The sequence below is a fragment of the Chiloscyllium plagiosum genome, chromosome 28 (genome assembly GCF_004010195.1).
Source record: "Chiloscyllium plagiosum isolate BGI_BamShark_2017 chromosome 28, ASM401019v2, whole genome shotgun sequence".
NCBI lineage: Eukaryota > Metazoa > Chordata > Chondrichthyes > Orectolobiformes > Hemiscylliidae > Chiloscyllium > Chiloscyllium plagiosum.
Window position 1 is genome coordinate 31,600,067 of NC_057737.1, and position 27,913 is coordinate 31,627,979.

Here is a 27,913-nt window from a genome sequence, read left to right on the forward strand (position 1 = left end):
TTGATTATGTTAAATGTCTCTTCTATCTTGTTTTGTTTTGTGATGACAAAGGTGTCATCTACGTAGCGGACCCAGATTTTTGGTTTGATGGTTGGTAGGGCTGTTTGTTCTAGTCTTTGCATTACCGCTTCTGCTATGAATCCTGATAGCGGAGATCCCATGGGTGTGCCGTTGGTTTGTTTGCAGACTATGTGGTTGAAAGTGAAGTGGGTGGTGAGGCACAGGTCCACTAGCTTCATGATGTTTTCTTTGGTAATGTGATTGATGGTGGTTGGGGTGTGTGTGATGGTCTCTTCTAAAAGTGTGGTAAGTGTTTCCTTTGCCAGGTCGATGTTGATGGAGGTGAACAGTGCTGTTACGTCGAATGAGATCATTGCTTCGTCTTCCTCTATTTTGGTGTTTTTGATGATGTTTAGGAATTCCTGGGTGGAGTGGATGGAGTGCTGTGACTCTTCTACTAGGTATTTCAGTCTTGCGTGTAGTTCTTTGGCCAGTCTGTAAGTTGGTGTTCCGGGTAGTGAGACTATGGATCTGAGGGGGGCTCCTGGTTTTTGGTAGTCCGTAGAATCATGAGCTACAAACCTTCACAAACTTTGCATTAAGGTAATATATTCATGTACATATTAGGAGAGTATTGTGTTAAATATGTTTTTTTTAATATTATTGCAGGGTAACTTTTAATGTATTATGCTTTAAATGTAAATACACAGATTCATGCCAGTTTTTAACCTAGACTGATGGTTCATGTTTAATGAAGGCAGTATTATATTGCTGAATGTACCACCTGCTTTGTTCAGGAGTCAAGGTGGACCATTTTTCAGGGTTTACACTGCAATTTAGGCTGATATGAAATATAAATCTTAAATTTGTAAAACTGGAAATGTAGCTGCAACCTGAAGTGTAGGCAGAAACTTTCTTACATCACCTCCTCCAGTTCTCTTTTCTATTTTGGATGTGTCAACAGTGGTCAATTACAAATGCATTGGCCAGTCTATGGTAGCTCACCCAAGTAGCCATTCTTCATGGCACAGACTAGACCATGAGGGTCAGATTTTCATCACTGAGATGGATAGCTTGTTTCAGGGAAATGTACCAACTTGACACATTCCCTCTAATTAAGTGACACTATTAGAAGAAGTTTTCACTCTAGGGACGTAGAGAGAGTGGGGATAGAGTTAGGCCACTTGATCTGAAAGCAGATTTTGAGTGGCCATGGAGCAGGCCAGTGACAAGGCAGAGTGATTAGAGGCACACTTCAGTTCATCTCATTTCAATCCATTTGCAAAAAAAAGGCTTTTGCATCTTTTAGCTTTCATCTTTCACAACCCCTCATACCCTTAGCGTGAACCTCATACTCCCTATGTTACTTCTACACCAACCATCTCATGTCCATGCCTCCATGACAACTCCAAAGCTGCTCAATTAGTTTCCCCAATGGGCAGATCTCAGGGCCATGCGATTCAGAAAGAAATTCTAATGTAGCTTCTTACTCATACACACTTGATTCTAAAAAGAATTCACATACATAAAACCCGTCTGAAGCTTTCAGATCCCTTTAAGGTTTCAATCTGCTAAAGAAAAAGCAAACTTCTAATCAATAACCACTTCAAAGACAGTTTTTGTAACCCCTTCAAACTGTCAATAAAATGTAAGTTCAGCCCCTGACTGAGAGAAGTGCTTCTGTAGCTTTTGAAATTCAATCAAGAATGCTTAATGACCTCTGTTGGAAGAACAGCCCTTGGGAATAATCAACAATGAACGCAATTGAAATTGTAGGAACAATTGATAATAGCTTTTTTTCCAACTAACACAGGTGGGCTGTCAATGAAAAGGGTTGTTTTAAAATCTTACACAGTTCTGGCTTTGGTTTTCATGCTTAAAGTGCTTGACTCTTACAAATCCCTTCCAGATCATGGTGTTTTTCTGCTCTCCACAAGCATTTACATCAACTCCATCAACTTGTGACTTTCTCCCTGAGAGTTAAGGGTCTTGGAACAACAAAGTTTGAGTTTGGCACTGATTTAGAATCATATACAGCCATACAGTACAGAAACGGACACTTTGGTCCAACTCATCCATGCCAATCAGGTTTTCCAAACTAAACTTGTCGCGTTTGCTTGCATTATGGCCATGTCCCCTAAACCTTTTCTATTCATGTACCTGTCCAAATGCCTTTTAAATGTTCTAATTGTACCAGCATCTACTACTTTGTCTGGTAATTAATTCCACACCTGAACCATCCTCTGAGTGAAAAAGTTGCCCCTTGGTCCCTTTGTAATCTTTCACCTCTCACCTTAAAACTATGCCCTCTAGTTTTGAATTCCTCGACCGTAGTGAAAAGACCTTTGCTATTCACTTTATCTATTCCCCTCATAATTTTATAGACCTCTATAAAGTTACTCTTTAACCTCCTACTCTCCAGTGAAAAAATTCCCAGCTTATCCATCCTTTCCTAATAACTAAAACCCTCCAGTCATGGTAACATCCTGGTAATTCTTTTTCCATACCATTTCTAATTCAATTGTATCCTTCCTATAGCAGGGAGACCAGAATTATATGCAGAAATTCAAAGTGGCCTCACCAATATCTTGTACAGTTGCATTATGACATCACAACTCCTATACTTAATGCTCTGACCAGTGAAGACAAGCATGCCAAATGCCTTCTTCACCACCCTGGCTACCTGTGACACCACTTTCAAGGAGCTATGTGTCTGCACCCACAGATGTCTCTGTTCAACAACATTCTCCAAGGCCTTAGGGTCAGCTATGTAATTCTTGCCCTGATTTGTCTTATCAAATTGCAACACCTCGCATTTATCTAAATTAAACATGATCTGCCACTCCTCAGCCCATTGGCTTAGCTTTCAAGATCCCGCTGTACTCCTAGATAACCTCCTTCACTGTCCAGTATACCACCAATTTTGGTGTCATTTGCAAATTTACTAACCATGCTTCCTATTGTCTCACCAAATCATTTATTTAAATGACAAACAATAGTGGATACAGCATTAATCCTTGTGGAACACCACTTCCAGTCCAAAAAACAACCCTCTACCAAAACCCTCCATCTCTCCCACATCAAGCCAATTTTGCATCCAATTGATCAGCTCTCCTTGGATCCCAAGTGATCTAACTTTACTAATCAGTTTATCATGTGGAACCTTGTCGAAGGCCATGCTAAAGTCCATGTAGACAACATCTAACACTCTGCCCTTATCTATCTTCTTGGTCACATCCTCAAAAACCTCAATCAAGTTTGAGTGATGTGATTTCCCATGCACAAAGCCATGCTGACTATCCCTAATCAGTCCTTGCCTCTCCAAATGCCTGTAGATCCTGTCTATTTCAAGTGGTCTTGCTGAATTCAGGTTTTTCTCATATTCCATGCCAAACCACTTTTCCCTACAGGCAACAATGGGATTCTTGCAGCTGGAGGCAAGACATCCATTCTGGGGCATGTTTGTGATGTTTAAAAGCCTCAGGAGTCTTCCTGAGTCTAAGGTTTGGTGGGATATTCAACTGCGCGGAAACCCCCATTTATTTTCTTTCAATATATCACTAGCTACATGCTTCCTAATTGTTTATTGTGTGTTTCAATGTTGTTAGGAGATATGCCTTTGAGAAGGAATTATTCTGTCATGTTTCTTTTGAAAGCAAGTGTGGTCCAATTGCAGGCTCAGGCGACTATCTATGTGGAGTTATACATTCTCCCTGTATCTGTGTACGTTTCCTCTGGGTGCTCTGGTTTTCTCCCACAATCCAAAGATGTGCAGGTTAGGTGAATTGGCCATGCTAAATTGCCCACGGTGTTCAGGGATGTAGGTTAGATGCATTAGTTAGGGGTAAATGAAGAGTAATAAGTTTGGGGGATGGTCTGGATGGGTTACTCTTCAGAGGGTCAATGTGCACTTGTTGGGCTGAAGGGCCTGTTTCCACACTGTAGGAATTATATGATCTAAACATGGAACCGAGTTGTCTGCTCTGAGCCCAGCTAGCTTTGTTTTCTTTTTAACTTAGAACAATAGAAGCAGCATGAAGGGTTTGGTCAAGCTCCCACAGAACCAGGATTTTAGTTTAATTTTCAGTAGTTGGTGGGGTTTGAAAGCTGCTATACATACATCTCAAAAAATATTTGAGTTCTCTCTCAAAGTTCTGTCTTGATGTTCTTTCCTCCTGGACCGGAGAATTGCAGGTGAGGCAATCTATTTTACTGAATTTGCCTCCGTCAAGGGTGTGTTTATGCGATGTTACTATTTTGGAACAGCTAATCAAGCAGCGTTTGACCAAGTATGAGATCAAGGAACTCCAATAAAACTAGAGTCAATGGGTGTTGGGGTACAAACTATAAGGTCATAAGTTGTAGGAGTAGAAGTAGGTGATTCAGCCCATTGAGTTTGCTCCACCATTTAATAAGATAATAACTGATCTGATACTGTTCAACTTCATTTTCCTGTCTTTACCCCAGAACCATTGATTCCCTTACTGATCAAAAATTTGTTCATCTCAGTATTGAATATATTTAATGATCAAGCCTCAACAGCCCTCTGAAATAAAGATGTGCACAGATTCATTGCCCTCCATCTGTCTTAAATGGGCAACCCTTTAATATGAGATGATGCTCTCTGGTCCTAGACTTTCCCACAAAGGGTGACAACTTCTAACATGTCCAGTCCCCTAAGAATCTTATATGTTTTGATAAGGTTCCCTCTCATTCTTCTAAACGCCAGTGAGGATAGGCCCAGCCAACTCAAACTCTTCTCATAAGACAGTCCTTCCAAAATTGAGATCAGTCTAGTGAGCCTTCTTTGGACTGGCTCCATTGAGGCCCCAGCACTGATCCATGTGATACATCACTAGTTGCTTGTTGCCATCCTGAAAATGCTTCCTTATCCAAATTCTGTCTTCTATTAGTTAAAATCAATCTTCTATCCGTGTTTATATACAATTCTAATACTGTGAACACTTCTCTTATTAAGTAGTCATAACTTTCTGGAACTCCAGTAAATGTTATATCCACTGCTTTTCCTTTGTTTACCTACTAGTTGTGTCCTCAAAGAATTCCAGGAAATCTTTCAAATGTGATTTCCCTTTTGTGAAGCCTCTGCTTGATCATATTAATGTATTTCTAAATGTTCTGCTATTACATCCTTTTTAATAGACTCTTAACTTGTTTCCGATGACAGACATTAAGCTAACTGGCTCATACGTACCTTTTATTTGTCTTATCTTTATAGATAAAAGTATTATCGTGGCAGCTTTCCATTCCTCTGGAACTTTTCAGAATCTGAGGATTTTGAAAGATTGCTAGCAGGTCCAAGGGACTTCATTGCCTTTTATCTTATTGGTTTATCTCACACTTTTTCTCTAATGTTAGTCATTATATTTATTTCCTCTCCTCCTTTTGCCCTTTTTAAATGTGATTTTGGAATACTATTAGTATCTTCTACTGTGAAGACTGATGCAAAGTATTAATTAACTTCCTCTGTCATTTCCTAACGCCCCATTATTATTTCCCATGCCTCATTCTCTAAGGGGCCGATGTTCACTTTAGCCTCTCTCTTCCTTCCTTTTTATTAAAAGGAGCTCTTGTTGTATGTCTTGATATTACTTACAAGCTACCCTCAAGGTTTATATTGTTTTTTTACTTGTCTTCTACTGGTTTATGATTAATCTTTGTTATATTGTATGGTTTTTCTTTCAATTTGGTGCTGTTCTTAACTTCCCTGGTTAACCATAGCTGACCTGTCCCTTACTTACTGGGATATCTTTGCTCTGAGCCAGGAATATTTTCTTAAATGTCTACTATTGTGGTTTTACTGCTAATCTGCTTTCCTAACCCACTTCAGCTAGCACTAAATTTATTCCTTTGTAATTATCTTTATTTACATTTAGAACAGTTGCTTCTCACTCAAATTCCTCATACTCAAGTGCATGCTAAACTCTACCATGTTCTGGTTACTGTTCCTTCGGGAATCTTTTCCTCTGACATCAATTATTAAACTTGCATCATTATGTATCACCAGATTCAGAATAGTCTGATCCCTGATTGATTCCACAACATAATGTTCTAAGAAACTGTCCTGAATACATACTATGAATTCTTCTTCATGCTACCTCTACCTATCTTACTATTCTAATCTACATGAAGATTACAATCAGCTATGAATAATTTACTGCCTTTGTTACATGCCTTCATTATCTCTATTTATTCTCTGTTCCAACATACAGCTATTTTTGACGGTACTTTAGGCTACTCTTATCAGTGTCTTCTTCTCCTTTTTATTTTTATCGCCATCTGTGGTGAATCTACATCTTCATTTCCTTGACCATAATTTACTATCATATTTGTTCTATCCCATACTAATAATGCCACCCACCACTCTTTCCTTCCTGCTTGTCCTTTCAAAAGGTCACATAACCCTGATTATTCAGTTTCCAGGTTTGATCTCCTTATAACCCTGTCTCTATAATGGCTGTAAGATTATACTCATTAACTAGTCTGGTTAATTTATTTACTTTGTTCTGAATACTACACATATTCAAGTGAAGAGCTATTAATTTTGTCTTTGTACCATTTTCCCCCTTGATGTTATTTACTGCTGTGTTTCTTTATTTGTTATTATGTTCCTTCCTAGCCCTCCCTGGGTATCATTATCCAAATAACTGCCCTGTAAAGATGCCACATCTTTTTGCTTCATAAGGCTATATTTCCCTTCTTCAAAACCCTCCCTCTAATTAGTTTAAAGCTCTATCTACACCCTTAGTTATTTAATTTGCAAGGACACTGATACCAGCATGGATCAAGTGAAGCTCATGTCACCTGACCAGCTCCTTCTACCCCAGAACTAGTGCCGCTCCCCCATGAACTGAAAGCCATTTCACCCACATCAATCTTTAAGCATATATTTAACTCCTTGACTTTATTTACATTGTGCAAGTTTGCCTGTGGCTCAGGTAGTAATTCAGAGTCTATTACCTTAGAGGTTCTGCTTTTTAATCAAACTCTTAACTATTCAGAAACTTTCAGCAGCATCTCCTTTCTAGTCCGATCAATGTCATTGGTAGCAATGTGGACAGCGACTCCTGGACCCCTCGCCTTCATTTCCAAATAAGGAGATATCCTTCACCTGGCAGGCAACACAGCCTTCAGGAATCCTGCTCAGAGAACAATATCTTCGTCCTAATTGTACATCCCCCTACCACTATTATTACATTCCTATTTCCTCTATATCAGTTGAATGGTTCCCTGTACCTGGGCGCCATAGTCGGGTTTGCTCATCCTCCCTGCAGTTTTCACTCTTGACTGCACAACCTGCAAGAACCTCATAACTGTTCAACAATTGCAGTGGCTAAGGCTCCTCAATTTTAACCCCCTAGGTCCTCAAGCCTGCTTCAGCTGCAGTCACATTCTCCCTGTCCCTGAACACGGATCAATTTTGAATTACATATTCTGGTGGCTGTGACCACCCTCTCGAGTAAAATGTTCAGTTAACCTTCCCTTCCCTAATGTGGGTCAAATTTGATCTGAAATTCCTTTTGTCACAAACGCTGACTATAGATGAACTTGCTGGGAATCACATTGGTGTTCAGTAACTTCCACATGTTGTAGAAGCAACACATCACCTGTCCCACCATCGCTATCATATATAATGTAATTTGCAAATTCAGCACTCTAAATTCTTTGTTTTATCCACTTCACTGTGATGATATTTTGTTTTCATAAACTAAAAGAAGAAAAATACTGGAAACCTAAACACAAACTGAAGACCTTACTTTTACTCTAAAGACTAAAACTTTTCAGTAATTCTTCTCACCAATCTTTCCCTGTACTCATTGTTATGCTGTGGTTTGTGGCATCTTTAAACCACTGGTCTCACTGCAAGTCAGCCTCTTGATCTATGCCTTATGCATGCCTGGCCATCTCTCATTCTAGAGAACTTACTTCTTGCAGTAAACCATAATTAAAGCATCTTTATCCCTCGTTGCACCAAACTTACATTTTGAAACAGATTTCCAAAGGTATATTCAATAAACTCTCTTGGCCTTTGTCTCGCTCTGATGAAATCTTGAGCAAACTGACCATGCATCTTACTGACCATGTAGTGATGAGCATCCCCTTCCTTATGTGGATCTGTTGAGAGACCCTTTTTAGCTACAGTGATCAACATCTCATTCAGACAAAGGGGTTCTGCTGCTTGAATTCTAGTAGACAGAATCTGCAGTCACCTCCTTTAGTTAGACTACTTTAACTTACTTAAAAGCTACTGTCCTAATCTGACATTTTTTTATAAATATATTTTATTGTAAACTAGACTTTTAAAAATTACAACAATTACAAAACAATACAATTCAAAACAATACAAAGAGAGAACACCAAATAAAATTTTAAAAACCCAAACTGCCCTCATGTACAAATGTATAAATACATAAAAATATATTAATAATACCCCAACTAACTACTTAACTAAATAAATAATATTAATAACATAGCTCAGCAAAACAAAACACTAACTCTCGAATATCGAGAGCATTACTTATCACATATTCATACATTCACAGATCCCCCTCTCTGGATATTGGACCCGTAAAGCACAATCATTATGGCTATATAAAAGCCCTTATTAGTGTGGCAGACAAATCTGTCTCCAGTATTCCAAAAAAGGCCACCATGTCTTGTAGAAATTCTCAGTTTTGTGGTGTACCATATTTGTAAGAAAATCCAAGGGGATATACTCCATAACAATCTTATGTCGACCCTACAGGCCCGGGGGATTTTCGGACACCCAAACTAACAAGATGTTCTTTCTGATGCAAGAAATGAGGATGTTGAAAAGTTTGTTCTTATGTGCATCCACAGGGAATACACTGGGAAGACCAAGAAGAAAAGAGATTGGACCCTTCTCCACCCTTACACCCAAAATCTCTTCATTGCACCTGCCATAGTGCTCCAGTATGTTTGAAGCCTACCACAGGACCAGAGACAATGGATAAGAGTGCCTGTACTAACTCTACACTTGGGGCATGTTGAAGATACCCCTGGTTTAAGTTTTGACAAACGATCCGGAGCCAAGTGGAAAATCTTCACCTGTAAAGAATGGGCTCTATTGCAAATTGATATTTTACTTGCGTTTTCCCAAATATTTTCCCATGCCTCTGAGGAGATCTCAATGACTAGCTTTTTCTCCCACACCCTGCAGAGTCGATCAAACTCATCTGAGGGGCTGTCTCCTAACTGATGATACAAAGTGCTGACAGAATGTGTACTCTTAGCACTGAGCACCCCCCTCTCTATGTTGTACTTGTAGGGATCAGTCAAAATGTAGTCTTTTTTTGAATAAAATCCCTAACTTGAAAAAAACTAAAGAGGTCCCTGCTAGATAGCTCATATTTCTGCTCTAATTGATTAAAATACATATTGTGTCCCTCTCAAATAAATCACGCATGCAAGACACACCCCTAGCTGCCCAATATTTGAATCCTGAATGTATCATCCCCAGTTGAAAACCAGGCATATCCACTACAGGTGTAAGAAAAGATATTTTGCCAATATTGCCTTCCCTCTGCCAAATTGCCCTCCATACTTTAACAGTATTGATAACTATTGGGTTATGGCAATATTCCTTAACTGTCCTCATTTTGTCCAAAAACAGCAAACTAGTAAGGGGGCACTTTGCCTGAGAGGTTTTGATATCTAACCATACTGAAAAAGGGTCCCCACAAGCCCAATTACTCACGTAAGATGAAAGTGAGCTTAGTTGATAATTTTTAATGTCCAGGAGATCCACTACCCTCAGTCTGTGAGGCAACTGCAGTTTAGCTAATTTAATAAGGGACTGCTTACAATGCCAAATAAAAGAACTGAACTAACTGTTCAGTCTCCTCTTATTGAAAATCAGGGCAAGTACCCGTAATGGGTACAACAAATAGGGGAGAATATTCATGGGTACAACAAATAGGGGAGCTAACCGACCTAACCACAAGACCGGAAGCGCTTCCCATCTTTGAAGGTCTTGTTTGATTTTGTCGAATAATTGAACAAAATTAGCTTTAAACAACTGATCAAGGACAGGAATGATGAATATGACCACTTAAATGGGAATCGAGATTCGCAATCAAGACCTAGCACCTTTGTAAGACCACCCATAGGCATAGCCTCTGATTTTGCAAAATTCATCTTGTGCCAAACGAGCTAATGCATTGTATCAGGCCAGGCATGAAACTGCTGGATTTGACAAATTAATGAGGACATCGTCCACATACAACAAAATCTTAGGTAATATTGACCCCACTTCTGGAGCTGATATATTAGGATACCTACGAATGGCCTCCACCAACGGTTCAATCACCAACATAAAAAGCAGAGGCGAAAGGGGACAGCCCTGCTGGCTGCCCCTAAAAATGCTAAATTTGCTTGATCATATCCCATTGATGATGACTGCAGTGAGAAGGTCACTGTGGAGAACCTTTACCCATCTTATAAAGGCTTCGCCCAAGTCAAACCGTTCTACTGTATAAAAAAGGTCCAGCCACTTAACTCGATCAAATGCTTTCTCCACATCTAGAGAAACCACCAATCCCTGTATTGACTGTTGTTGACGTGCTTGAATTACATTAAGTAGTCTCCTAACATTATTGGGGGATCTGTGGCCCTTTATGAAGCCCTGGTGCTCTTTAACAATAGAAGGTAACACAGTTTCAAGCCTTAACGTAAGAGTCTTAGAGAGGATTTTAAAGTCCACATTTAAAAGTGAAATGGACCTGTAAGAAGCACAGTCTGAAGCTGTTTCACAGCCTCCTGCACCTGTTGCAGGAGGACATTGAGAAAAAACGCTTGTTCGGGGGTCACACCTAGGAACTCCAGATCCTTACAAAAGGATTCCATCTTGGCCAGCCCCTCCTCACAACTCTTAGATTGGTATAATTCAGAGTAAAATCTCTGGAATGTTGCATTAATGTTTTTGTAATTGTATGTTAGGTTCCCAGACGCTTCCCCAATTGATGTAATGGCTTGAGGGGCACTCCTTTTCCTGGCGAAAAACGCTAGGTACTTGTCTTGTTTATCACCATGCTCATATAATCTTTGTTTTGTGAAGGTAAGCTCCTTCTTTGCTGTCTGTGTGAGCACAGAATTCAATGCAGACTGCAGAACTGTAATCCTCTGTAGCTCGGCAACGAGGGCCTGTCAGAGTAAGCCTTCTCGGCTGCCTTCAAGGAGACATTGCTGCCCGCCTTCTGCCGCTTTCTACTGGTAGAGTAGGAGATAACTAACCCCTGGCATAGGCTTTGGCAGTTTCCCAAAGGACTTTCGGGCTACTAACTGAGCCTGAGTTAATGTCTAGGAACGCTCTAAATTCCTTAGAGAAGTACTCCACAAACTTGTTATCCTTAAGAATAAAGGGATGCATTCGCCAGCGCCTCAGGCCTGCTATAGCATTCTTAATCTTAACCAGTAGGTACACTGGAGCGTGATTGGAGATGGTAATATTACCAATTGTACAAGATGCCAAAAGTCCAGGGTTATCATGGGGGTCAGAAAAAAAATCAACCCTGGTGTGACATCTGTATGGATTGGAAAAAAGACATAAAATCCCTGCCTATAGGGTGGAGATGCCTCCAGATGTCCACCAACCCTAACTCCACACACAGATCTACTAATTGTTTAGTTTCTACAGAAGGTATCGGGCGGCCTTTGGGCAACCTGTCTACTGTGGGATCCATGAGACAGTTAAAATCTCCCTCTATAATGATATGCTGGGACTCGAGACTGATCAATTTAGAGTATTTGGCATCAGTATTTACTGTAGAAAAGGACATGGAAGAAATAGAACAGAGGGTAATAGATGGTGACATCTTGAAAGATGTCCATATTACAGAAGAGGAAGTGCTGAATGTCTTGAAATGCATGGAAGTGGATAAATCCCCGGGACCTGATCAGGTGTACCTTAGAACTCTGTGGGAAGCTAGGGAAGTGATTGCTGGGCCTCTTACTGAGATATTTACGTCATTGATAGTCACAAGTGAGGTGCCGGAAGACTGGAGGTTGACTAACGTGGTGCCACTGTTTTAGAAAGGTGATAAGTTGTTGTGGTTCTGATTGCCGAGCTGGGAATTTGTGTTGCAGACGTTTCGTCCCCTGTCTAGGTGACATCCTCAGTGCTTGGGAGCCTCCTGTGAAGCGCTTCTGTGATCTTTCCTCTGGCATTTGTAGTGGTTTGAATCTGTCGCTTCCGGTTGTCGGTTCCAGCTGTCCGCTGCAGTGGTCGGTATATTGATAAGGACAAACCTGGGATCTATAGACCAGTGAGCCTGACGTCGGTGGAGGGCTAGTTGTTGGAGGGATTCCTGAGGGACAGGATATATATGTATTTGGAAAGGCATGGGCTGATTAGGGCTAGTCAACATGACTTTGTGCGTGAGAAATCATGTCTCGCAAACTTGATTGAGTTTTTTGAAGAAGTAACAGAGGATTAATGAGGGCAGAGTGTTAGATGTTATCTATATGGACTTCAGTAAGGCGTTTGACAAAGTTCCCCAAGGAGGTTAGATCTCATGGAATACAGGAAGAACTAGCCATTTGGATACAAAACTGGTTCAAAGGCAGAAGACAGAGAGTGTTGGTGAAGGGTTGTTTTTCAGACTGGAGGCCTGTGACCAGTGGAGTGCCACAAGGATCGGTGCTGGGTTCACTACTTTTCATCATTTATATAAATGATTTGGATGTGAGCATAAGAAGTATAGTTAGTAAGTTTGCAGATGTCACCAAATTTGGACGTGTAGTGGACAGCGTAGAAGGTTACCTCAGATTACAACGGGATCTTGGTCAGATGGGCCAAAGGACTGAGAAGTGGCAGATGGAGTTTAATTTAGACAAAAGTGAGGTGCTGCATTTTGGGAAAGCAAATCTCAGCAGGACTTATACACTTACTGGTAAGGTCCTAGGGAATGTTGCTGAACAAAGAGACCTTGGAGTTCAGGTTCATAGCTCCTTGAAAGTGGAGTTGCAGGTTGATAGGATAGTGAAGAAGGTGTTTCGTATGCCAACCTTCATTAGTCAAAGTATTGAGTACAGGAGTTGGGAGGTCAAGTTGTGGCTGTACAGGACAATGGTTCAGCCACTGTGGAATATTGCGTGCAATTCTGGTCTCCTTCCTATCGGAAAGATGTTGTGAAACTTGAAAGGGTTCAGAAAAGATCTACATGGATGTTGCCAGGGTTGGAGGATTTGAGCTATAGGGAGAGGCTGAACAGGCTGGGGCTGTTTTCCCTGCAGCGTCGGGGGCTGAGGGATGACTTTCTGGAGGTTTATAAAATCATGAGGGGCATGGATAGGATAAATAGGCAAAGTCTTTTCCCTGGGGTGGGGGAGTCCAGAACTAGATAGCATAGGTTTAGGGTGAGAGGGGAAAGATATAAAAGAGACCTAAGGGGCAACATTTCCATGCAGAGTGTGGTATGTGTATGGAATGACCTGCCAGAGGAAGTGGTGGACACTAGTACAATTGCAACATTTAAAAGGCATCTGGATGGGTATATGAATAGGAAGGGTTTAGAGGGATATGGGCCAGTTCAAACTCGATTGGGTTGGGATGGACAAGTTGGGCAGAAGGGTCTGTTTCCATGCTGTACATCTCTATGACTCTATGATTCTAAGAGCAGGACCCAAACAGAGTGAGGGAAAAAAAACACTTACCCATAGTCCGACACCAATCACCAAAACAAAGTACAGGACAATCACAGAAATATCTGCAGCATTGTTGATGGCCACGGTTTGTACGGGAGATGCAGTAGATGTCGGAATCGCAGATGTCTTCATATCAGCTTGGTCAGCAGAGAGGGAAAGTAACAAGTGTGAAAGAGGCTACGACAACATCTGACAGGATGAGGGACTAGTGTATTAATACAGGACTGGTAAGTAATGATTGAACCAATCGTATTTAATAGGTTACTGAGTGCTGACAGTCTCCCTTTTCAGTGCGAAGCTCCTCAGGAGACTTTCCAATTATTATTTTTCCAGTGCATTCTATAAAATAGATCAGGACGAAGGAACAGGGTACTGTTGCTAAGTTTGCAGGTGACACAAAAGTAGGTGAATGGACAAGTAGCATTGAGGAAGCAGAGAGGCTGAAGAAGGACAGGCTAGGAGAGTGGGTAAAGGTGTGGCAGAAGGAATACAATGTTGGAAAGTGTGAGGTTATGCACTTTGGTGAGAAGAATAAAGGCATAGGCTATTTTCTAAATGGGGAAAGACTTTGGAAATCTGAAGCACAAAGGAACTTGGGAGTCCTAGTTCCAGATTCTCTTCAGGTTAATATGCAGGTTCAGTTGGCAGTTAGGAAGGCAAATGCATTGTTAGGATTCATTTCAAGAGGGCTAGAATACAAGAACTGAAATCTACTGCTGAGGTGCACGTGCCTTTGGAACATTGTGAGCAGTTCTGTGCCCTGTAAATAAGGAAGGATGTGCTGGCATTGGAATGGGCCCAGAGCAGGTTTACAAGAATGATCCCGGGGATGAAGGGTTTATCATGTGAGGAATGGTTGAAGACTCTGGATCTGTCTTCATTGGAGTTTAGAAGGATGGTGTGGGGACAAAATCTGTTTGAAACGTATTGGATGCTGAGAAGCCTGGGTAGAGTGGACTAGGAAAAGATGTTTCTACCAGTAAAAGAGAGAAGGAACTGAGGGCACAGCCTCAGAGTGAAGAAATAACCCTTTACAACTGAAAGGAGGAGGAATTCCTTCACTTTAAAAATGGTGAATCTGAGGAACTCATTGCCGTAGAAGTATGTGGAGGTCAGGTCATTGTAGGCGTTTAAGACAGAGATAGATAGGCTCTTGATTGGTAAGTAGATTACAAGTTACAGAGAGAAAGTAGGAGAATGGGGTTAGAAATGTATCAGCCATGAAAGAATGGCAGAGCAGACTCGTTAGGCCGAGTGGCCTAATTCTACTTCTATGTCTTATGGTCTTAATTGATAAATACAGCACATTGTGGTATTAAGGTACACAGATCACAAATTAGTTTACGTAATTGCTGACTTAATTTATGTCACTCCAAATGATATTGGGATAATAGCTATGTAAAATGACTAAGTCAGAGTCAATTCTTGCTAGCAGGAACTTGTACTAACATGTTGGCCTTTTTCAGTCGATAATACCTAGCAAATCATTTTTCTCTGAGTATTGGAAAATCTAATCTCTAAAGCAGAAGATCTCTTAAGCAATAATCAACAATGTTCTACAAGATCTTCAGAATGTGGTGGCCTAAGAAGTGCAGTCACCCATGTTAAGAAGTAAGGATTGTGTGTCAACTATAGATCACTTTGAGTGAGAAACTTGTGTTTTAAAGCTCTGCTCAAGGACTTTGGTGCAACAAACAGCCCTGTAGCACTGAGGCAGTGGTGCATTGTCAGATGTGTTATCTTTCAGTTGAAATGTTAAAGAAAGGCTCTACCTGTCCTCTCAGATGGATTATTTTCAAACAGGAGTAGAGGAGTTACTCTTGTGTCCTAAAAAATATTGATCCCTCAAGCAACATTACAAAATCGGATCATTTGGTTGTTAACACAGTTCTATGGGAGTTTGTTATATGCAAAATAACAAACTCCGCCACATTTCCTAAACCTGGAAGATGTTTCATTGGCTGTAAAGTACTTTGGAACAACCGGTGGTGGTGGAAATGCTATATAAATGCAAATCATTCTCATTTTAAAAAGGAAATAGTTTATATTAATGTATGACTTAGGAGCATGAATAGACCAGTCACCCCTTGAGTCTACCCTGCCATTCAACAAGGTCATGGCTAATCTGTAACCTCACATCCACATTTCACTTACCCCTGATAACTTTTCAACTCCTGGCTCGACAAGAATCTACATATCTCGGCTTTAAAAAATATTCAAGGACTCTGATTTCACCACCTTTTTGGGGAAAGTTTCAGAGTCTCATGATTCTCTGAGGGAATATAATTTGTCTCATCTTGGTTTTAAATGGGAGATTTTTAAATGTGACCTCTAATTATAGATTCTCCCATAAGAAGGAACATCGTCTCATCTAACCTGAAAAAGCCCTTCAGGAACTTATATCTTTTGATCAAATCACTCTTTACTCTTCTAAACTCTAGAAGGCAGAAGGCTAGCCTGAATAAATTTTGCTCATAAGACAATATATCAATTTCTGTAGAAAATCTTCTCTATCTCCAACATGTGATGTGAACCTGCTGGTGTTGGACTGGGGTGGATAAAGTTAAAAATCATACAACACCAGGCTATTGTCCAAAAAAAGGTTTATTTGGAAGTACGCACTTTTGGAACACTGCTCCTTCGTCAGGTAGCTAGTCTAGTTAAACCAGTTGGACTATAACCTGGTGCTATGTGATTTTTAACTATCTCCAACACATTTACATCCTTCCTAATAAGGTGACAAGTTCTATGCACTAGTCTCATCAGTGCCCTTTATAACTGAAGCATAAACTTCCTACTTTTGTATTCAATTCCCCTTGTGAGAAATATTAACATTTCCTAATTGCAAGCTTCACTACTAAATCCTACCTTTCCTACTTACTGGCTGTACTTGCATACTAACCTTTATATTCATGCATAGGAATACCCAGATACCTCTGTAATTCAGAGGCGTGCTATTTCTCACCATTTAGATAAAGTTTCCTTTCTTTGAAATCGAGAATCTCACATCTTATACCCTTTTTGCCAATCTTGACTCACTCACTTAACATAGAAACAGAGGACAAAGTTAAAGAATGAAAAGTCTCTCTTTTAAGATGGCCTCTCTGAAGCCCATTATTAAATTAGAAAATTATTAGACTCAGTGTGGAAACTGACCCTTCAGTCCAACTTATCAATGTACCCATGTTCCTAAACTAAACTTGTCCTACCTGCCTGCATTTGGTCTATATCCTGACAATACTTTCATATTCACAAACTTATCCAAATGTCTTTTAAATGTTGTAACTGTACCTGCATTCACTATTTCCTCTGGCAGGTCATTCCACACACTAACCACTCTTTGTGTAAAAAGATTACCTGTCATGTCCTTTTTAAATCTTTCTCTTCTCACCTTAAAAATATGGCCTGTAGTTTTGAACTCCTCACCCTAGGGAAAAGATATTTGCTCTTCACTTTATTTATGTCCATCATGATTTTATAAACTTCTATAAGGTCTCAGCCTCCTATATTCCAGTGAAAAAAGTCCCAACCTATTTTTATAACTCAAACCTCCAATCCCAGAAACATTCTGGTAAATCTTTTCTGAACTGTCTCCAGCTTAATAATATCCTTCTTATAACTGGGTGACCAGAATTGGACATAGTACTCCAGAAGAGGTGTCACCAACATCCTGTACAACTTCAACGTGACTTCCCAACTCCTATACTCAAAGGGCTGACCAATACAGGCAAGTATGCCAAATGCCTTCTTAATCACACTGCTCACCTGTGACACAAATTTCAAAGAATTATGTACCTGAACCGCTAAGTCTTTCTATTCTACAACACTGCCCAGAGCCTGACCATTAATTGTATAAGTCCTGCCTTTGTTTGTATTACCAAAATGCAATATCTTGCATTTATTCAAATTAAACTCCATCTGCCACTCTCAGCCCATTGACCCAATTGATCAAGATCTCTTTGTGATCTTAGATAACCTTCTTCACTGTCTACTATACCACCAATTTTGGTGTCATCTGCAAACTTACTAACCATACTTCCTATGTTCTCATCTAAACCATTTATGTAAATGAAAAACGACCATGGACCCAATATTGGTCCCTGTGGAACAGGCCTCCAGTCCAAAAAACAACCTTCCAACACCACCCTCTGTCTCCTACTATAAAGCTAGTATTTGTGGAATTCTCTTTCCCAGAAAGCAGTGGAAGCTGAGTCATTAAATTAATCAAGACACAATTAGATTTTTCATAGATGGGGAGAGAAAAGTATTGGAGTCAGACAGAAAAATAGGATTGAGACCACAACCAGATCGTCCATGATCTTATTGAATGGTGGAGCAGGCTTAAAGGCCAAATGACTTTCTCTTGTTCCGACACTGTATTTTCATTTGTGTGTGTTTGGCAGTTGTACCAATGAGCTCTGAATGGTTTGCTACCTTCCTCATGGTAGGATGAAGAATAGCATTCAGCAAATGCAAAAGTTTCTGGGAAGAAAGGGAGAGGGAAAGGTCAAGTTTGGAACCATATGATTTAGAAATATATTAAAGACATTGAGGATCATAATCTCTAGATCATACTATCCAACAAGTTTGAGATTACAAACAGAAAGATCATGAAGATGGTCTTGCAGTGAAGAGCTTGTGAAGGAAGGAACAGTTCATATTTTTAGTACACTGCAATACTTTCTGGAATTAGGGTAGACAAAGGGACACAAATATCCTTTCAAGAGGATAAGCAAAACCTTCACAAATAGAAGCTCTGAACAAAAGACTCTAACTTTATTTCATGCTACATCAGATGTTTGTCGATTATTATTGACAGTTGGTTAATCTCTATAGTGAAACTTTATTGATCTGTCTCTGTAGTTTGGTTTAGGTATGCATGGTGTCCCAACTTTTTATGTAGCTGTACATAAAAATTTCATGTCTCACAATTACTTAATGATGCTGATACCACAGTTCTGCTTCACTGCACAATTTGGCAGGACTGCAGAGAATACTTGGGATTAATCTACTTTTAATTAATGAAAAAACAAGTGCTGATAGTTGAAGTTTAAAACAAGATCAGCATTCTGACGAATTCTTCTGCAGTTTCTAAAAGGTAGTCCTTACTAGGTGAATCTATGTGAACTGTGGACTTTGTGTCCTGGTTGAGAATAAACTCAATTACTGAAATCTCCTTGTTTTTTTTTAATAGGAACAACAGCAGTTGTTTAGAATAAAATCCTCACTCTCAACTCATTCTCACTAGTTGACTGTCCACAGTCACAAGGCACTAACATCACTATCCCCAACTCATGGGAACTGTTGCACAAAAGTGACATTTTTGTTGGAAACAAAAGAAAACTTTTCTGACTGAACATAGCCTTTTCTTTCAATGTGATTTTACTTCAGATAATGACTTTGCAATCTGTAGATATATGGCAGATTTTATTTTGAATTATCCTATGTTTCTGCCTTATATGGGTTATTGATATAATGGTGACATTTTGTAATGTTGCCTTGCAAGGATGTTCAGGAAATGGATACATTCCTAACAGAGCCAGTCAGTGCAGCATCTTGATAATTGAAACTTGAATACACAGGTGAAAAGACAGAATATGGTTATCGGGACAACTGTCAAATCAATAGCCTGCTTAGCTGAATTACTGCAATGATCAGGGATATTGCAGACCTGATTGATGAGTTGTTCAAGATCATTTAGTATAGCAATGATCTCAGTAATTGTCATGACTTATTGAAAGAGAAGCAGAGCCCACTGGCAATGATGGATAATGAAGTCAATAAGAATAGTGATACAAATATACAAACACACGAACAAAGAACAAGATTATATCACTAGGCCCTTTGAGCCTGTTCTGTCCTTCAATTAGTTCATGGCTGATCTGATTTCAATTTCAACTGTACATTCCTGCATATCTTTGATAATCTTTCATTCCTTCGATAATCAAGAATCTATCTGCCTCTGCCCTGAAAATACTGAGAGACTCTGCATCGACCATCTTTTGAGGTAGACTTACAACTCGCTGAGAGAAAAACTATGCTTCCTCATCTCTATTTTATTTTTAAACTATGACCCATTATTCTAGATTCTTCCACAAGAGATAGCATCCTTTCTTCATTCAGCCAGTCAAGTCTTCTCAGGATCTTATGTGTTTCAGTTAAGTCAACTCTGATTCTTCTAAACTCCACGGGATACAGGCCTATCCTTTCTTCCCAGGGCAATCCATTCATTCCCAGTGATCTCAGCAGAAAGGAACAGTTGATGAATTTGATTTGATTTTTGTTACGAAATTAATATGTTTCGCAAAGTAATTGTGGTTACAAGAAAACCAACGAACTAGGTGAGTGAAAGTTGATACCTTATTGACCCAGAAGTCTGAAGCTTAATAATTTAAGGGAGCTGACTTGAGTAGTAATTAGCAAATGTCCATGTCTTCGACCAATTGAAATTGTGATTACAAAATATAGGAAAAAAATTGATGTTGTAAGATCATGTTTGGGTCCTATTTAGAATGAAGTCCACAATGATGTCAATGAGCATCAACAACTTTCACAAAGTATATATACTCAGAGATGGTGAGAAAGAACGTCTCTGGAATCCTACATATTTGGATCCCTGTTCCACGTTCCCGAGACCTCATCTTGAGAAAACTCTGTATGTATATTTTCTGTAGTTATTTTTAGAATAAAGGTGTATTTAACTCCATACTGCAGGGTTGGAAGGAAGGAAAGTTGACAGATTTGGAGAGCTGCAAATCTTTGGGTTAGAGAGAAATTAAGAGAAGTGACAACTAGATTATGGTTTGAGATGGCCTAAAAGTTGCACTAAGCTTAAAATTGTACTTTCCTACCACACCTTAGTTAATGAGCTTTGAGAAGATTTGTAGCTCAGGTTGAGGTTCTGGATGTAGGTTTGCTCACTGAACTGGAAGGTTCATTTCCAGACATTTCGTCACCATACTAGGTAACATCTTCAGTGGGCCTCCGGGCAAAGCACTGCTGATAATTCCTGCTAAATAGATTTTTTTAAGTGCAGTCAATATTGTTATGTCGTCACAATAGTCAATATTGTGACTATTGCAATAATAATAGATTGAGTCAATAAAGCATGGAGCTGGAAAAAGCACAGCAGATCAAGCAACATCAGAGGAGCAAAGGGAGTCAATGTTTCGGGTCAGAACCTTCCATCAGGACTGGGGATGGAGAAGGGGCTGAGAAATGCACAGAGGAAGGGGTGGGGCTCAGGGAAGGTAGGTGGGATGTCAATAGGTGATGCAGGTATGAGGTGATCATGATTGGTCAGTGGGAAAGGTGGAGTGGGTCGGTGGAAAGGAAGATGGACAGTTTAGGTCAGGTCAAGGGGGCAGTGTGGAGATGGAAGACTGGACCTTGGTTGAGGTTGCTGGTGGTGATGGGGAGGAGGGGGTGGGGGGAAATGCCGGGGTGTGGTGAAATTTGATAGCTGGTAAATTTTATGTTAAGGCCATATGGTTATAAGCTCCCACAATGGAACATAGGGTATTCTTCTCTAGTTTGTGTGTGGCCTTATTGTGACGGTGGAGGAGGCACAAGATGGAATAGCAAATTGGATGAATCATCAGTTGTGAATTTGTCTGTGATACCAACTTTACTATAGCATAGAAATCTAAGGAAAAGTAAGGGAATTGCACAATAGGTTAATGGATTGGGCAGATTTGTAGCAGAGAGAGAGAGAGAAAGTAAGACTGCAGATGCTGGAGAGTCTGAATTGAAAAGTGTCGTACTGGAAAAGCACAACAGGTCAGGCAGCATCCGAGGAGCAGCAGAGTCGCCGTTTTGGGCATAAGCCTTTCATCAGGAATGTTGGCGAGGAAGGGGGCTGAGTGATAAATAGGAGGGTGGTGGTGGAGCTGGGGTGGGGGGGAGGGAAGGTAGCTGGGAAGGCGATAGGTGAGAGGTGATTGTGATAGGTTGTTGGGGAGGGTGGAGCAGATAGTTGGAAAGGAAGATAGACAGGTGGGACAGGTCACGAGGGTGGTGCTGAGTTGCATCTAGGATGAGATGAGGGGAGGGGAGATTTGGAAACTCTTGAATATAGAACATAGAACGTTACAGCACAGTACAGGCCCTTCAGCCCTCAATGTTGTGCCGACCTGTGAAATTAATCTGATGCCCATCTAACCTACACCATTCTATTATTATCCATATGTATGTCCAATGTCCATTTAAATGCCCTTAACGTCGGTGAGTCTACTACTGTTGCTGGCAGGCCGTTCCACACCTCTACTACTCTCTGAGTAAAGAAGCTACCCCTGATATCTGTCCTAAATCTATCATCCCTCAATTTAAAGCTGTGTTCTCTTGTGTTAGCCTTCACCATCCAAGGAAAAGGGCTCTCACTGTCCACCCTACCTAACTCTCTGATTATTTTGTACGTCTCGATTCAGTCACGTCTCAACTTTCTTCTCTCCAACAAAAACAGCCTTAGTTCCCTCAGCCTTTCCTTGTAAGACTTTCCTTTCATACCAGGCAACATCCTCGTAAATCTCCTCTGAACTCTTTCCAAAGCTTCCACATCCTTCCTATAATGCGGTGACAAGAACTGTATGCAATACTCCAAGTGTGGCCTTACCAGTGTCATGTACAGCTGAAGCATGACCTTGTGGCTCCGAAGCCCAATCCACCTACCAATAAATGCCAACACAATATATGCCTTCTTAATAACCCTATCAACCTGGGTGGTACCTGGACACTGAGACCTCTGTGTTCATCTACATTGCCAAGAATCTTACCATTAGCCCAGTACTCTGAGTTCCCATTATTTCTTCCAAAGTGAATTACCTCACACTTTTTCGCATTAAACTCCATTTGCCACTTCTCAGCCCAGCTCCGCATCTTATCTATGTCCCTCTGTAACTCACAACATGCTTCGGCACTATCCATAACTCTGCCTACCTTAGTGTCATCTGCAAATTTACTAACCCATCCTTCTACGCCCACATCCAGGTCATCCACCTTCAATCTTGAAACTCCATATTTTGTGCAATAGCCTACCGTATGGAACCTTATCAAATGCCTTACTTAAGTCCATATACACAACATCAACCATTTTACCTTCACCCACCTGTTTTCTCACCTTCTCAAAAAATTCAATAAGGTTAGTTAGGCACGACCTACCCTTCATAAAACTGTGTTGACTATCCCTAATCAAATTATTCCTTTCCAGATGATTATAAATTCTATCTCTTATAACCTTTTCCAACACCTTACCCACAACTGAAGTAAGGCCCACTGGCCTACAATAATCAGGGTTATCCTGACTCCCCTTCTTGAACAAGGTAACAATATTTGCTATCCTCCAACCACATGGCATTAACGTTAACTTCATCCTGGGGGGGGGGAAATTTGCTCATGCTCTTTGGGAGGGTTTAAACTAATGCAGCGGGGGGGTGGGAACCTGAATTGTAGTTACAGTGTTATCTTCCAGTCTTCTGACACTACTCCTGTTGACAATGATGACATAAAGATTAAAGCTAAAGGCTCTGCAATCTCCTCCCTGGCTTCCTAGAGAATCATGAGGATAAATCCCATCCTGCGTAGCAGTCTTATCTAGTTCAAATCTTCCAAACTTGCTAAAACCTCCTCTTTGTCGACTGTAATACCATCTAATCTAGTAGCCTGTAACTTCATATTCTCACTAACATTACCCTTTTCTAGTGTGAATACTGATGAAACATATTCATTAAGCACTTCCCCTCTGTCCTCAGATTCCACACACAACTTCCCACTACTGTCTTTGATTGGCCTTAATCTTACTCTCGTCATTATTTTATTCCTAATATATGTATAGAAGGCCTTAGGGTTTTCCTTGATCCTATCTGCCAACAACAATTCTCATGTACCCTCCTGGCTCTTCTTAAACCTGGCTTTAGATCTTTTCTGGCCAACTTATGACTCTCAAGCCCCTTAACTGAGCCTTCATGCCTTATCCTCACATGAGCCTTCTTCTTTCTCTTGACAAGTGCTTCAACTTCTGACCTGCTGCGCTTTTCCAGCAACACATTTTCAGCTCTTCAACTTCTTTAGTAAACCATGGCTCTCTGTCTTGACAACTACGTCTCTGCCTGATAGATATATACTTTTCGAGGACCCGCAGTAGATGATCTTGAATAGCATTTCAATGTGTCTATTGCCTGCAGTTTCCTTCCCCATCCTAATGCATCCTATATCTTGCCTAATCACATCATAATTGCCTTTCGCCCAGTTATACCTCTTTTCCTAAAGTATATACCTATCTCTGCCCATTGCTATTGTAAACATAACCAAATTGTGGTCACTTTCACCAAAGTGCTCACCTACCTCCAAATCTAACACCTGGCATGGGTTCATTCCCCAGTACCAAATCCAATATGCATCGCCCCTTGTTGGCCGGTCTACATACTGTGTCAGAACCCTCCTATACACATAGAACAAAAACTGATAGATTTAAACTACTTGAACTATAGTATTCCCAGTCAATATTGGGGAAGTTAAAATCCCCCATAACAACTACCCTGTTACTCTCACTTCTAACGAGAATCATCTTTGCTCTCCTTTCCTCAACATCCCTGGAACAATTTGGAGGCCTATAGAAAACTCCCAACAGGGTGACCTCTCCTTTCCTGTTTCTAACCTCAGCCCAAACTACCTCAGTAGATGAATCTTCAAACGTTATCTCAACTACTGTAATATTATCCTTGATTAATAATGCCACCACCCCCTCATTTACCATCTACCCTCTTATGACCTTGTAAACCTGTCCCTGACCTCACTACCCTCAACCTCCTATACACTAGAACTACAATTTAGGTTCCCATCCCTTGCTGCATTAGTTTAAACCTTCCCAAAGAGCATAAGCAAATCTCCCTGCTAGGAACAATGCTACACCTGCCACCCCACCACCACCACTTTACCATCTTCTCTGTTTTTGCTGAAACATCTAGGTCACAGAATCAGCAACAACTATTAGATTAGATTAGATTACAGTGTGGAAACAGGCCCTTTGGCCCAACAAGTCCACACCGACCCGCCGAAGCGAAACCCACCCATTCCCCTACATTTACCCCTTACCTAACACTACAGGCAATTTAGCATGGCCAATTCACCTGACCCTGCACATCTTTGGACTGTGGGAGGAAACCGGAGCACCCGGAGGAAACCCACGCAGACACGGGGAGAACGTGCAAACTCCACACAGTCAGTCGCCTGAGTTGGGAATTGAACCCGGGAACTATTCCTGTCCCTCCTCTAACCATGTCTCTGAAATGGCCACAACATCAAAATCCTAGGTACCAACCCATGCTGCAAGTTCACTCATCTTATTCCGGATGCTCCTGGCATTGAAGTACACACATTTCAAACCAACATCCTGACTGCCAGTGCCCTCTCACGACCTTGTAAATCTATCCCTGACCTCACTACCCTCAACATCCTGTACACTGGAACTACAATTCAGGTCCCATCCCCTGCTGCATTAGTTTAAACCATCCCGACGAGCATTAGCTAATTTCCCCCCTCGGTTGAAGTTGATGTTAATGCCATGTGGTTGAACAGTCATAAGGCAGAAAATGAGGTATTCTTCCTCCAGTTGTTAGGTGGCTTGGATTTGGCGGTGAAGGAGGTCCAGGACCTCCATGTCCTTTCTGGAGTGGGAGGGGGAGTTGAAGTGGTTGGCCACAGGGAATTGGGGTTGTTGGGTGCATGTGTCGCAGAGATGTTCCCTGAAATGCTCCGCAAATGGGCGTTCTGTCTCCCTGACCACATAGAGAGATTGGTAGCATATGAGGTCTCTCGATGTGGTCTCCTCCACATCAGGGAGACAGAATGCAGAGAAACATGAAATAATATATGTTGGGGAAAAGAAATATTAAAGGGAGAACATGAATGATGGCATTCTTAAAGTTGAAATAGTGAAGTCTAAAGGGGAAAACTGTAGCGAAGTTTCCTTTCTATAGTATGATCAGGCCCTTATGAAGCCCTTCTTTATCAATAGATTGACTTAGAAGTGTAATCAGTATTGGTAGGTAAGAAAATACACCAGTGAACTTGCATATATCAATGTTCCACAAATAACAAAAGAAATGGATTAATTAATTTATGGCATATAGAAATTGATGTCAAAACCAGCATTTATTGCCCAATCTTCATTACTCTTGAGAAGATAGTCGTCAGCTGTCTTCTTGAATCCCTGTCGTTTCTGTGTGTTGATACACTGCAGTCCTGTTAAAGAGTGAATTGTAGGTTCTTAATCTGATGAAGGAATGGCTACGTTCTCTCAAACTGGACTAGTTTGCAGATGGAGGCATTCCCATGTACCTGCTACCCTTGACCTTCTAGGTGGTGGAGGTCACTAGTTTGGAAGGCATTGGAGAAGGTATTTTGGCATGTTGCTGCATTGCACCTTATCCATAGTTTATACAACTGCCACTGAGTGCCCATGGTGAAGAGAATGAGTACAGAGGAACCTTGATTATCTGGCACTCGATTATCCAAATTTTGGATTATCCAGCAAGATCGCAAGGTCCCGATGCTTGGCTAACCTATGTTAACCAGCATTCGATTATCTGGAATTCAATTAAGTGAATGAAATACTCCCTGCCCGTGTTCTTTGGATAATCGAGATTCCTCTGTATTTAAGATGGTTAATGGGAGGGCAATCAAATGACCTGCTTTCTGTTGGATGGTATTAAGCTTTTGAGTGCTGTTGACACAGTACTCATCCAGGAAAGTGTTTTTTTTTAATTCGCACATGGAACATGGGTGTCATTGGCTGGCCAGCATTTTTGCCTGTCCCTAATTGACCTTTAGAAAATGATGGTGAGCTGCCTTCTTGAACTGTTGCACTTCATGTGCAGTAGGTTGACCCAAAATACCCTTAGGTAGGGAATTCCAGGAATGTATCATCACACCCCCACCATCTTACATCTACTTTCTCCACTGCTCTCCCCAAACTCTATCATCACTCCTGACAGATGGCCCATTAGCAGCAGAAGATTTCTCCCCAACAGAGATAGGCTGTCATGAGCATATCAGTAGCAAACGTAAGGAAGATTTGGCCTGGGATTGGAGGAGTAGCTCCTCACTGGCTCTGTTCTATTCACAGGGGTAATCTTTCTCTGATTTGTTGCCTACTCCAAAATGATTCAATTTCCCTAGAGGTTTGAGGACTTCTGGGGATACATTTACCCATTCTTCCGATGTATTTGGAAAGCTGAGTGGAGCATTATTTGGCAAGGGTAATACAATATCATTAACTAGGTAAAAACAAGGACTGCAGATGCTGGAAACCAGAGTCTAGATTAGAGTGCTGCTGGAACCTGCTGTGCTTTTCCAGCTTCACTCTAATCCAGTATCATTAACTGTCAACAGAAGGTGATTGGACTCTTTCTTGTTGGAAATCACATTGTCTGGCAATTTTCATGATGCAAATATTACTTGCATAGAGGAGTATGCATTTAATGGGAAGCTGGACAATCATACAAGGGAGAAGTGAATGTCAGGTTTTGTTATTAGATTTAGATAAGATAGAAGGGAGGCTCAAATAGCTGCTGCCATGCTTTCTCTGTGCTGTGTATCTTTTATTTTGTGTATATCACCTATCAGCCCAAGCCTTGATGTTGTTTGAACTGCTTTGCAGAGCTGGAACAAAGAATGCATCATTACCAGTTTATGAGGAAGGAGAGAAAGCAGAGTTTATGTTTTAGGTCCAGAGACCCCTCGTCAGGCTCTGCTTTGTCTGCACAGATGCTGCCAGATCTACTGAGATTTCCCAGCAATTTCTGTCCTTTTTTCTGATTTCCCCAGTTGTCAGTGGCTTACCAATTTCTGGATTAGTGGTGCTGGAAGAGCACAGCAGTTCAGGCAGCATCCGAGGAGCAGTAAAATCGATGTTTCAGGCAAAAGCCCTTCATCAGGAATACAGGCAGAGAGCCTGAAGCATGGAGAGATAAGTGAGAGGAGGGTGGGGTTGAGGAGAAAGTAGCATAGAGTACAATAGGTGAGTGGGAGAGGGGATGAAGGTGATAGTCGGGGGGAGGAGGGTGGAATTGATAGGTGGTAAAGAAGATAGGCAGGTAGGACAAGTCATGGGGACAGTGATGAGCTGGAAGTTGGGAACAGCGGTGAGGTGGGGGAAGGGGAAATGAGGAAACTGTTGAAGTCCACATTGATGCCCTGGGGTTGAAGTGTTCCGAGGTGGAAGATGAGGCGTTCT

General features: G+C 40.9%; 1 protein-coding gene across 2 annotated transcripts in view; it reads right to left on the minus strand.

Moving 5' to 3' along the window:
• LOC122564089 (syntaxin-1A) overlaps positions 1 to 27,913 on the minus strand; it is a 375,281-nt gene that overhangs the window by 49,122 nt on the left and 298,246 nt on the right. The window contains exon 1 of one of the 2 annotated variants that reach the window (XM_043718624.1): positions 13,693 to 13,872. The exons of the other annotated variant lie outside the window; for it this stretch is intronic. Coding sequence (XP_043574559.1) covers positions 13,693 to 13,815 — 123 coding nt within the window. The 5' untranslated portion in view covers positions 13,816 to 13,872. Of the gene's footprint in view, positions 1 to 13,692; positions 13,873 to 27,913 lie in introns of those variants that run through there. 2 annotated transcript variants of the gene reach the window in all.